Source organism: Sesamum indicum, linkage group LG12 (genome assembly GCF_026168435.1).
Source record: "Sesamum indicum cultivar Baizhima isolate 11 linkage group LG12, ASM2616843v1, whole genome shotgun sequence".
In the NCBI taxonomy this organism is placed as follows: Eukaryota; Viridiplantae; Streptophyta; class Magnoliopsida; order Lamiales; family Pedaliaceae; genus Sesamum; species Sesamum indicum.
The window spans coordinates 15,191,507-15,201,706 of NC_142668.1; the positions used below are offsets into that span (position 1 = coordinate 15,191,507).

General features: G+C 37.0%; 3 protein-coding genes across 3 annotated transcripts; 1 reads left to right on the plus strand and 2 right to left on the minus strand.

The window, feature by feature from the left end:
• Positions 1–42: 42 nt before the first annotated feature.
• On the minus strand, positions 43–3,337 carry LOC105175282 (phosphoribosylglycinamide formyltransferase, chloroplastic). Its single transcript, XM_011097669.3, has 5 exons — positions 2,803–3,337; positions 2,432–2,543; positions 1,243–1,419; positions 694–820; positions 43–479 (listed from the first exon to the last, which is right to left on the minus strand). Exons 1-5 carry the CDS (start codon positions 3,182–3,184, stop codon positions 366–368), a joined length of 912 nt encoding a protein of 303 aa, XP_011095971.1. The 5' UTR covers positions 3,185–3,337; the 3' UTR covers positions 43–365.
• Positions 3,338–3,851: 514 nt separating this feature from the next.
• Positions 3,852–6,752, plus strand: LOC105175283 (golgin family A protein). Its single transcript, XM_011097672.3, has 3 exons — positions 3,852–4,348; positions 5,989–6,135; positions 6,251–6,752. The coding sequence occupies exons 1-3, from the start codon at positions 3,998–4,000 to the stop codon at positions 6,386–6,388; spliced, it is 636 nt and encodes a 211-aa protein (XP_011095974.1). The 5' UTR covers positions 3,852–3,997; the 3' UTR covers positions 6,389–6,752.
• Positions 6,753–7,066: 314 nt separating this feature from the next.
• LOC105175284 (mitochondrial pyruvate carrier 4) lies at positions 7,067–9,902 on the minus strand. Its single transcript, XM_011097673.3, has 5 exons — positions 9,735–9,902; positions 8,743–8,841; positions 8,489–8,541; positions 7,402–7,475; positions 7,067–7,304 (listed from the first exon to the last, which is right to left on the minus strand). Exons 1-5 carry the CDS (start codon positions 9,787–9,789, stop codon positions 7,259–7,261), a joined length of 327 nt encoding a protein of 108 aa, XP_011095975.1. The 5' UTR covers positions 9,790–9,902; the 3' UTR covers positions 7,067–7,258.
• Between the last annotated feature and the right edge of the window lie 298 nt (positions 9,903–10,200).

Sequence of the window (10,200 nt, forward strand, 5' to 3'; positions counted from 1 at the left end):
TCTTTAATTCCTATTCTGAGAAAAACTTCTAAACATCGCCCGCAAGAAAAACTGCATTAGTTTTTTATTGTAGAATGATGAACTACAATGAGTGCCACCGTTTGATTCAAGAATCAAACCCCATAACGGCCTAAATTCAACATTTGCATCGTTGTCCACGTTATAACACAAAATTACATGTTTGATGGCACTAGAATAGGATGGATCAGCTCTACTGACCAGCCAAAGCACTTGGGATGTGGCAGATGAGTCGAGAACAGGTGTGATAAAGAATGGAGAGTGCCAGCGGTGGACAATCATCGATGCCCACCTTAACCTGAAACCTCTCGTCCACGATTGGTGATGGTGTACAAAATGTTACTTCACTAGCGGTAATTGTTGGGGTTTTCTTTGCTTTGGATGAGTGGGACGCCGTCTTCTCGCCAGGTGATCCGCTCTTCACATAATGCTGCTGATACCTCCACATATAATTTATGCTCCTGATTCATATCAGTTAAGCATGGTCAACATAAGAACAATGTAGAATCAGCAAGAAAAACCCATAGTATTTGAACCAGAAGGAGTTTCTATAGCTACCAAGTGAACCACAAAGTTTTCATGTTGTTCCTCGAACATTTGATCATAAAGTTGAACATGACAGGCACAAGAATAAAAGAAAAAGAAAATGATGGAATGTTCATGAGTTTGGCAGACCTCATGGAGAACCCTTGCAGCTAGCTCCTCAGCTGTATCCTTTGCAAGCACAGGCACCACCCTCTGAGCAAGGATACAACCCGTGTCATACTGCTCATCAACATAATGGATAGTAGGACCAGAATACCTATACAAACGCAAGGGACATAACACTAAGACATAATTAGTGAAACAGTTTCAGTTAACTGACCAACCAGACATTATTCTTCAGCTTATTAAGTGATGGAATTAGCTCAACAGGTTTTGCTTACTCAACCGGTGTTGGTAGGGTAGGGGGGAGGGGGATATTTTATTCTGGTGCTTTCCACTTCTTCCTCACTGGGCTAGTGGAAAGTTCACATTGTTTCAGTAATTAGATTGTTAACACTCATGGAACACCGGTAAAACACGGAAGACAGAAGAAAGCATATGGAACCTAGAGACTTGAATATTCTGTACTACTTAGAAAAGCTTCAGTACGCATCCACTGCTCAAACCAAGCCGGCATGAGGGAGCAGAGAGGGGAGAAAAAAAATATAAAGGAGTTGAAATGGTACTAGATCTTTATACCTTGCTCCAGAAGCAATGACTGCTTTATGCACCTTCATACCATAATACCCTTTTCCACCAAATGCAGGAAGAAGAGATGGATGAATATTCAGTATGGCCTTTGGATAAGCTCGGATCAATGCAGCAGGAATAAGCTTGAGATAACCAGCTAAAAGAATGAAGTCAACTTTTAAGGACCTGTGCACAAGGTAGAAGCATAAAACTGAAATCGGTGAGAAAAACTGACAGAGGAAAGAATGCTGCCGACATTTTTATGGAAGGGAAAAGAAGAATTTCTGTTGTTACAACAAAATAATATAGATAAACCAAAAATAACACTGACAAACAAAAAAAGCTATAAGAATCACATGGAAACATAAAGTACCATGTGAACAATAGTCATAAATATAAGAACACAAAAGCTTTTGAAACTAATTTTGTTAATCTGACTAAACGAGTGAATGTTATAAAGTCCATCACTTTGTATAAAGATCATTTCTTTTGGACAGGTAAAAGAGTATCAAAATACGAGTACAAGCGCAGAAGAATTTCTACGCCATGTCTACATGAATGCCAAAATACACCATGCGCAGTAAAAACCATGTTCTACCATGGCAGACAACTTGGAAAATTGAAGTAAATAAAAATAAATTCTTACAATACTAAACTATGGGAAGAACTCTTTTTTTTTTCGGCAACTTGAATATTAGGCTATGGATTTAGCATAGAAGTAGGTCAGTGGCTCTTAAATTTATCAAAGATTTCCATTAGGCTAGTCGTAAGATGCACATCCAACAAAAATATCATTTTAAAACTATTTAACAATAACATTGCAGGAGGAGACATAATTTACCAGTAAAAATCTATTTTTTCTTATCTCACTTTTTACTAGAAAACAGAGCAGACGAGCATTTGAAGTATAAAGGGAATTCCCAGCTCTTGCTTTCTTTCCTACCTTTCGATGCTAGTTAGCTCTTTAACCTAATATTTCATTAGGTCCATAGCTAGACCGATAAGTCGCATCTAAGCTGCTTATAATTCTTGCCCCTCCCCGAGGGTCACTTCATTCCCGAATTCAAAAATTGCAGATATTCAGGCCTGGTAGCCTAAGCACAATATTTAGCAGAGCGTTGAACTAGAATAGTGAAAACGCAAATCTGAATAATCAGCACGCATTACACGATCAGTTTCAAAAAAATAAACATCTTACTTCAATGCAATTACAAGGTCTTCCGCAGAAAACACATCTTCCTTGTCTTTCCTTGTAGGAAAAACAATAACAGGAATACCCTTACAGCACGCATACTCTGCACCTCCACAATCTGCATCATATATGACCATATGATTGTATAACAATTGCGAATAAATCAGAAAAAAACAATAATGCGATAAAATTTGCATTCTTGATAAGTTATGAATAACATAAACATCAGACGCCATGAATTGCAATAAAGTTTAAAGCTTTAACAATCAAGAATCCTCTAAATCATCTACATCACAAGCTAGCAGCTAAAGAACACAGAAACAAGAAGAATATAAATGAAGAAAAAGCAATGTCATGAATCATCTACATCACAATACCATGTTTATTAGTGACCAGAACAACAATGTCACCGTGTACGGACCCATTAAGTGTGGCCTCATGAATCGACCTGAAATTGGAGCCTCCGCCTGAGACAAACACCGCCAAATTTTTCCTTCTAATTTTGGCTTTTGGCTTATCTTCTTCTACATCAGATATCCCTTTACACTCGGCTTTCTGGGCCCGATTTCTACACCGTTGCAAATTTCTCTTGGTGTCGGAATGAAAAGAACAATCACATTTCATAGAAACCCATTTCGGAAAACCGATTTCAGACAAAAAAGGTACGGCTAACTTGGTGAATAAACGGGCTTTGCGGGTTTGGACAGAAGAAACGGTAGGATTGAAAGACCCCCTGAGAATTACGTTTTGGATTTCCATTCAAACTGAAATTAGCAAAAAACGTAAATACAAATCCAGTAGGGTTTTACGGTCATAGGCAAAGTGGGGTTTATGTAATCGAAATGGGTTATGGTCCTCGTTAGAATTTAATACGTCCAATTTTTTCGGGTGAAACAAAAATAATAATAATGTTTGCTCCGATCTCTTGTAAAAATTAAATATCTTAAACTATAAACGGAACTAAGTAAATAATTTATCTTACCCCGTAAACAATTATGTTAATTATTCGAAGGATTGGGTACACCAAGTTGTATATATGATCTGTTAGATCGTGATAAAATAACCAATAATTCATAGATTTTTTAGTTCGCATGCAAATTTTTAATTGAATCTTTAGATTTATAAACACATCTCGTTAAATAAATATAACTCTTTATGTCCGATATTATTGTGTATAAGATTTTTTATTTTTAGTCTTTAATTCTTAAGCTTTAAATTATTTTATTTGTTGGTATTATTAGAATACACTTTTTTCCAAAAGATTGAAAGTAGGTTTAAAATGCAAAAGTTTCATGAAATGTAAATGTATACTGTATCATTCACTTGTTAATTTTGGGGTCAATGAGATATAAAGCATAATTGAAGGAGTGAAACGTATTTAACCCAAAATAGAAATCGTGTGCGGTGGTTATAGGTGAGATACCACGCAGCGCTTTATTTATACGAAACTTATGAGAAGGGAAACACGCCTTGTACTGTTGTATCGTAACAGACCATACGCCTGAGTTCATCTAAAACCAATCGGGAAAGCAGCCGCCGGTAATCGTCGCCGTCGCGCACGATACTTTTTTAATGGAGGGAGTAGGGGCCAGACTCGGTCGATCATCGACTCGTTACGGCCCCGCCACCGTCTTCACCGGTCCGGTTCGTAAGTGGAAGAAGAAGTGGGTTCACGTGCCGCCGTCGAGTTCCAACCACCACCATCAGACGTCTGCAAACGGAACCGTTAACGGCAGTAACGGATCCTCCCACCTCTTGCTCTATAAATGGACCCCGATCACTCCCAGTCAAAACAAAGACAGCAATAATAGTAATAACGGTAGTGATAATAGTAATAATGGCAATGCTGACTCCAAGACTTCAAATAAAGACGACGCCCCAGCAGCAGAGGAGCCTCCGAGGAGAAAATTCAAGTATATCCCGGTATTTTTCTGAATTTTAACGTGATCCCAATTGGTTATATTGATTTCATATTTTGATTGTGTTCCTTGTTTGCTGTTGTGGTTATAATTTGGTATCGGGCAAAGCTAAGTCTGGGTGCAGAATTGAATCTGATTCGTGATTTATACATGAATTCTTTCGAAGGGTGAGCGACGACTTGGGGTTGTTGACCTATATCGTGGTTCGGGGTTTTTTTTTCATGCTGTAATGTTATAATTTGGGGATCAATTTAAATTGATTGACTGATGTGTTCGGAAAGTTTGATTACAGAGTTCCAGGCAGAGAAAATTTTAGTTTTGTTGGTGTTTTTTCTAATTAATTGGAGTAAGTTCCTTCTTTTCTTTCTGCTTTTTTCTTATTGACCTGATTAAAAGTTCAATGTTAGAGGGAAAATAATTTAAATTTTCAGACAGAGGGCGAAAATTTTATGCTTCCCACTTGGATGACAATGCAAGCGGGTTGTGAGCCATTGGATCATATATGATGATGTCCCAAAGTGAGATGAAGATTACGGGAATCCAATGGCTCATAGCCTTACTTTGGTGGTCCAAGTGGGTAGCTTCTAACAACTTGAGGCTGAGATGACCTTGTTGCTTCCCGTTGCAGTAATCTTACTTGTGCTGGAAATTGAGCATGATTTGATTATTAAAGCAAAACTCTGAGCTAGGTAGATGTCTTTAATTTCTGTGGCAAAACATTTTTTATATCAATGGGGGCTTTATGGAAAAAGATATTTATTGGAATATCTTGCTTGTTAAGAATGTTGAAGAAATCACGTTGACCAGTTTGTCCTCACATGCCCTTTAGTTCTTATTAATTATCAATGCTCAAGAATCTAAAGCGAGCACATTAATGTGGCTCTGCATGTACCCCGAGTACAATTGTTTGTGCAAGCTCTCATCCGTGTATGGGTGTGCGTGCATGCTTGTGTGTCGGTGGGGACTGGGAGGAGTGGGTGTATAACCATTGTTCTTGATTGGTATATCAAGTACTAATAGAGGGCGCATTAATATGTCAGTATCACCCTATTATCTAAATAGTTCAATCATCTGATTCTTGGGCTGGAAATCTGAAGTCCTATACTCAAAGCCCGGAATTGAGAACATAATAATCTTCTGTGTCAGTTAGTCACTGTTTTTTACTAGAATGAAACATAAAAATATAGTAGAGGCATGACTGGCATTTAACAGTAACATCAGGCAGCAAGAACCTGGCTATTGTATCAGTTACCCTGTCTATTTACTTTCCTGTCTCTCCCTCTATATTGTTCTCCTCCACGGTTGGCAGGGACAAGCTCTGTTGTTGGACTTGTAATTGCATATAGAGAGGCATTTTTTTTCTTGACGTGCTCTTATGTTTATATATATGTCAATTGAAGGCATGCAGCATTTGTTTTTGGGTAAAAATATGGTATCCATATTTCCTTAAATTCTTTGTCCAATGGTGGCTTATTTGTTTATTGACTAAATGCCGGTTTAATGGATTTGCTCTGTGTGCTATTGGATCCATAAAGTTCCATGACCTCTTAACACAAGAATGCTGAGGCATTGTGATTTCTAGCTGAACATAGGTTCCAAGAGTTGAATTTCATTTTGTCTTTTATTTCTGGAATTGTTGGATAGATTATTGTGCTTGAAGAACAAATGAATGAGTCCTCAGAACAAATTGAGGAAGACGCAAAGCCCGTTGAGACTGACGCATTGGAGGCGGCCTCCAAGGGACATGATGAAAAACCTGACATCAATGATGTGCCTATGGATGAAAGCCAGGTGATTAACATAGTCAACATTCTATAGTACAGGATGTTTGAGCTCTTATAATATTTTAAAATATCTAATAAGATGTTTGACTGCATTAGAATACTAAATTCCACTCTTGTGACAGGCTCAAGAGAATAATCCTGTGGAACGGCATGATCTGAATGAAAGCACATTAGATTTGAGTTTGGGCTTGAAGGCTCATGATGGAGAAAATGAATCTGATCAAAAAGCAGATCAAATGAAAGACAAGCAGCTAGAATGAGTGAGCTCCACCATTACTGAACAGTGACAATCGCAGTACCAAGAAGTGCATTGTATCTTCCAAGGAACTCTGTTCTTCGGCATATTTAGTTACTGGTACTTTGGTAAATTCAAACCACTCATGGCTGTAACTTTAGTTTCATTTATTGCTTCCCTTGTTGAGGCGATGGCAATTTGTATTGGTTCCATCACCTGGGAGATGCAATCACTATTTTTTACACTGATGATCAATGAAAAACTCCCTATTGCAATTCGGAGGTTCTTTCATTTTGAACACCATGTAACGAAAATACTTTGGCAGATTGACTCTGTTACAAATTTGAGATTTCCAATTTGTCAATCAGCACATGAGTTTACCCTGTTCATATCTTCTTCTTCTGTCATTTTTCTTTTTCCTGTTTTGTCACTTTGTCCGTCTACTTAAACATCCATCATTCAGATTCTCTATATATTGTTAAAAAGGTATTCACATAAAGTTCGTATGTTTTATTATTTATGATTCGGTAATAGGGTAGAACTGCATTATCTTACGGACACAAAATGCATTCTGGTGTGCATTATTGTCTCTTCCTCTTCACAAGCAGTGCTTAATTGAACAGCAAGTAGATACCGTTGTGTGTAAGAATTGCCTAAGACAGACATGAACAGTATTTTAAAGACCATAAATTCAAAACCAGAATTTTAAACAAAGACAAGACCTTCATATTATTTTCCTTGATGATCCAAGATCAATGCTGACTCAAGTACAAATATGAAAAAGGACTGAAACGGAAGTGAAAGCAGCTTAAACAAGGGCAAGGACAAACAGGCCAATCAGCCAAATCAAGTCTAATGCTAGTAGGAGAATAGACAGAGAAGTTGATTTTTTTCATCATTCTTTGGCCACAGCAGCTTGCTCCTCATTGATGTAATCGTGCCTGTAAGCATGAAGAAATGGATAATATGACAAAAGTATCTTGCACATACCTCAGTTAACAATATCAAAGCACAACATAATATGCAAAACAGACTCACTTTATTTTTCGGGAAAGCTGATAAATGCCAGTACCGGCCATTACAATGTTTACACTGAAGAGGTTCCAGTTCTTCTGCAGTCCATAATAATGAAAGAGAAATTTATTAGATGGTGTAAAACCAAGAGTCTAATACAACAGAACTAGATGTAGAGAGAGGCCCAAATTACTTCACCTTGGGATTTGTTTGCCCAAGAAGGAAAGCTATAAGCAGACTCTCTCTCACACATCCATGTTCCAACTTTTTATTCTAAAATGACTCTTATGCATACAGTAAGAAACTTTACAAAGATCACAAGTCATAAGACACCTGTCATAATTCCTAATTTTCTCAACCCAGCAGTAAAAAGTACATATATAGTTCAATATTTTGCTACTTCTCAACCTCCTATCCTATCACAAAATTAAGGTTAAGAAAACGAGACAAACAGAGGGCACTTGCGAATCTTTCCAAAACAGAAAGAAAAGTGATTATCCTTCATCTAACCAATTCTCTGCACTAGATCAACAAGTTATAATGCACTTAAAGTTAAATGTACCATAAGTAAATTAACTTCCAAAACAAGGAACATAACAAGCGGCTACAAATTTAATCTGCAATTCTTCAGGGAATTTGGTTTAACAACCTTTTGAGTGATAAGATTTGATTTGCTTGGAACAAGAGTAGAGCAGCTGATTTTCCAGGAAAAGGGCTTGAGAACAAAGAGAAAGGGACAAATATTTTTGGCTGCCTTTGAAAGTCACTGACATAGACTATTAGAATTGCCACTAGACAATTGGCGTACAATTTTACTGCCTCCCAGTGTTCTCTTAGTAATAGGATCTGAAACTTCTAAAGGATCTGACATAAGGCGATACGAAGTTGGTAAAATGGTACTGGATTTTCCGCAACTTTGCAGTCTAATCATCCGCATAGAAAGCTATCTTGGGACTTAAGTGCAGAGAAGCCAAGCAGTTAAAACTTTTGGATCAAACTATCAAGGTACCAGAACTGGTGACCAAATTGTTTACTCCCATCATACAAAGACATATAAAAAAAATAACATTTACTGCCCAGCTCTGACATAGTATATTAACAACTGACTTACAGGGGTAATAACAGTGCTGTAGCGTGACCAGATAATTCCAGTTGCTGTAACAGCTGAAAAACAAAATCATATGATTAAACAAAATCAGTGCAATGAAAGCCTAAAGAGAATATTTTTTCATGCTGATGCGGTATGGAAAATTGAATTAGTAAAACTGGTAGAATCATAGACCACCTAAATAAAGGTCATTATTAGATGTATTCATCAGATTTACAAGCCCATATAATAAACAGTTGAGTCATTTAAGAACTTACCAATCTGCTGGGGATATGAAACTTTCTCTGGGGGTTTACTGAAGTCAGCGAAATTGGCTATGCTAATGCCCCACTTGAAGGTCGGTGCCCAGAAATGAACTATGGCATAAAACATTAAAAGCATAAGTCATCTGCTGCAACATCAATAAAGGCTGTTAAAAAGATCAAATCTCTACAGAAAGAGAGAAAAAAAAAGGCATAAGCAAACTCAATTTCGCAGTCTAAATGTGCATCCCACAGCAAGAAATGTAGTCAAAAGCAAAACTTTTAGAATCGTAGAACTATACAAACAATGTAGTTAAAAAAAAAATCCAGATAGAGAAGTTTCTAAACTTAGTGTCATTTAAGTGTTCTATTTCAAGATTACAAACCTTACCAGGATGTTCCAGGACATGATCACACCCCATATAGACAAATTTATATATTTTACGATTATTGTAGCATTTGAAGCAGGAACTATGTACTACTGAGATGATAATAGAGCTACTAACTATATTTATCAATTGTACATCAGTCAGAGTGGAAATTATTTGGAATGCTTGAAAGTGGATTGCCAGCCCAAACATCACCCCCAACATAATAAGATTTTTCACCTAGTCATGATTTTCGGCCCCTTTGATATCGTAAATCTCCATCTTCCCCAGTTGACCACCTTTTCAATTTTCTTCTAAAATCACAATTCAGTTTGCCCATCCAAGTGAAACCATATAAAAGGAATTCCAAAATTCGATCCTTCCCCATCTAATATAGGCGGACAGGTACGAAAAACAAACACCCCGCTAGCAATAAACACAAAAACAAAACACCATACGGACACAACTATTACAATAAAAATACAAAGACCCCAAATTTCCTATTAATCAGAATTATCTGGGAAACGAAGATCTGAATATGAGAAATCACCCCACATCTACCGTATTCATTAAAGAGAACAAAAACAGAAGCAGAGCGTCTCCGCAAAAAATTTAATTAAAGACGAAAATAGAACTGACTGGTTTTAGGGCCAGCCGGGTGATTCCATAGTGCTTGCAGTTTTGATGTCGCCATTAAATCCCTCTTTCTCTCTCCGATATTTGTGAGTGCTGCGAGTTCTACTGCTGGGAATGAGTAAATGAAAATGGGCCAACCTTCAAAGAGTATGGCTAGGCGCTTTTGTCTCTATCATTTTTTTTTGTCTCCTTATAATTGAATGAATAGTTAGGAAATTTTTCCAATTTTAAATTTGTTTTTATTTTCTTTTAGAATTGACCACTTGAAGCAATACCTGAGGTGGGAATCAACTTTTAATATTTTAATAATTTCCCCATTTTTTTAGGGTTTCGCACAATATTGACGATTAGATGCTTTCATTATGTGGTTGTTGGAGTTGGGAAAGATATAAAATTGAGGATGGTTGGTGAATGATTATTTAGTGAGGTATCAACAGTTGAATTACACTTTATTTGCATGTACCGTTTA

Excerpts from the sequence above, each read along its gene's own strand:
- LOC105175282 (XM_011097669.3), bottom strand. The coding sequence starts at position 3,184 with ATGGAAATCCAAAACGTAATTCTCAGGGGGTCTTTCAATCCTACCGTT. Across the intron at positions 2,544-2,802 it reads TCTGGTCACTAATAAACATG|ATTGTGGAGGTGCAGAGTAT; the intron begins GTATTGTGATGT and ends TATATGATGCAG. Across the intron at positions 1,420-2,431 it reads GACCTTGTAATTGCATTGAA|GTCCTTAAAAGTTGACTTCA; the intron begins GTAAGATGTTTA and ends CCTTGTGCACAG.
- LOC105175283 (XM_011097672.3), top strand. The coding sequence starts at position 3,998 with ATGGAGGGAGTAGGGGCCAGACTCGGTCGATCATCGACTCGTTACGGC. Across the intron at positions 4,349-5,988 it reads GAAAATTCAAGTATATCCCG|ATTATTGTGCTTGAAGAACA; the intron begins GTATTTTTCTGA and ends ATTGTTGGATAG. Across the intron at positions 6,136-6,250 it reads TGCCTATGGATGAAAGCCAG|GCTCAAGAGAATAATCCTGT; the intron begins GTGATTAACATA and ends CTCTTGTGACAG.
- LOC105175284 (XM_011097673.3), bottom strand. The coding sequence starts at position 9,789 with ATGGCGACATCAAAACTGCAAGCACTATGGAATCACCCGGCTGGCCCT. Across the intron at positions 8,842-9,734 it reads CCCGGCTGGCCCTAAAACCA|TTCATTTCTGGGCACCGACC; the intron begins GTCAGTTCTATT and ends TTTATGCCATAG. Across the intron at positions 8,542-8,742 it reads TTCATATCCCCAGCAGATTG|CTGTTACAGCAACTGGAATT; the intron begins GTAAGTTCTTAA and ends TTTGTTTTTCAG.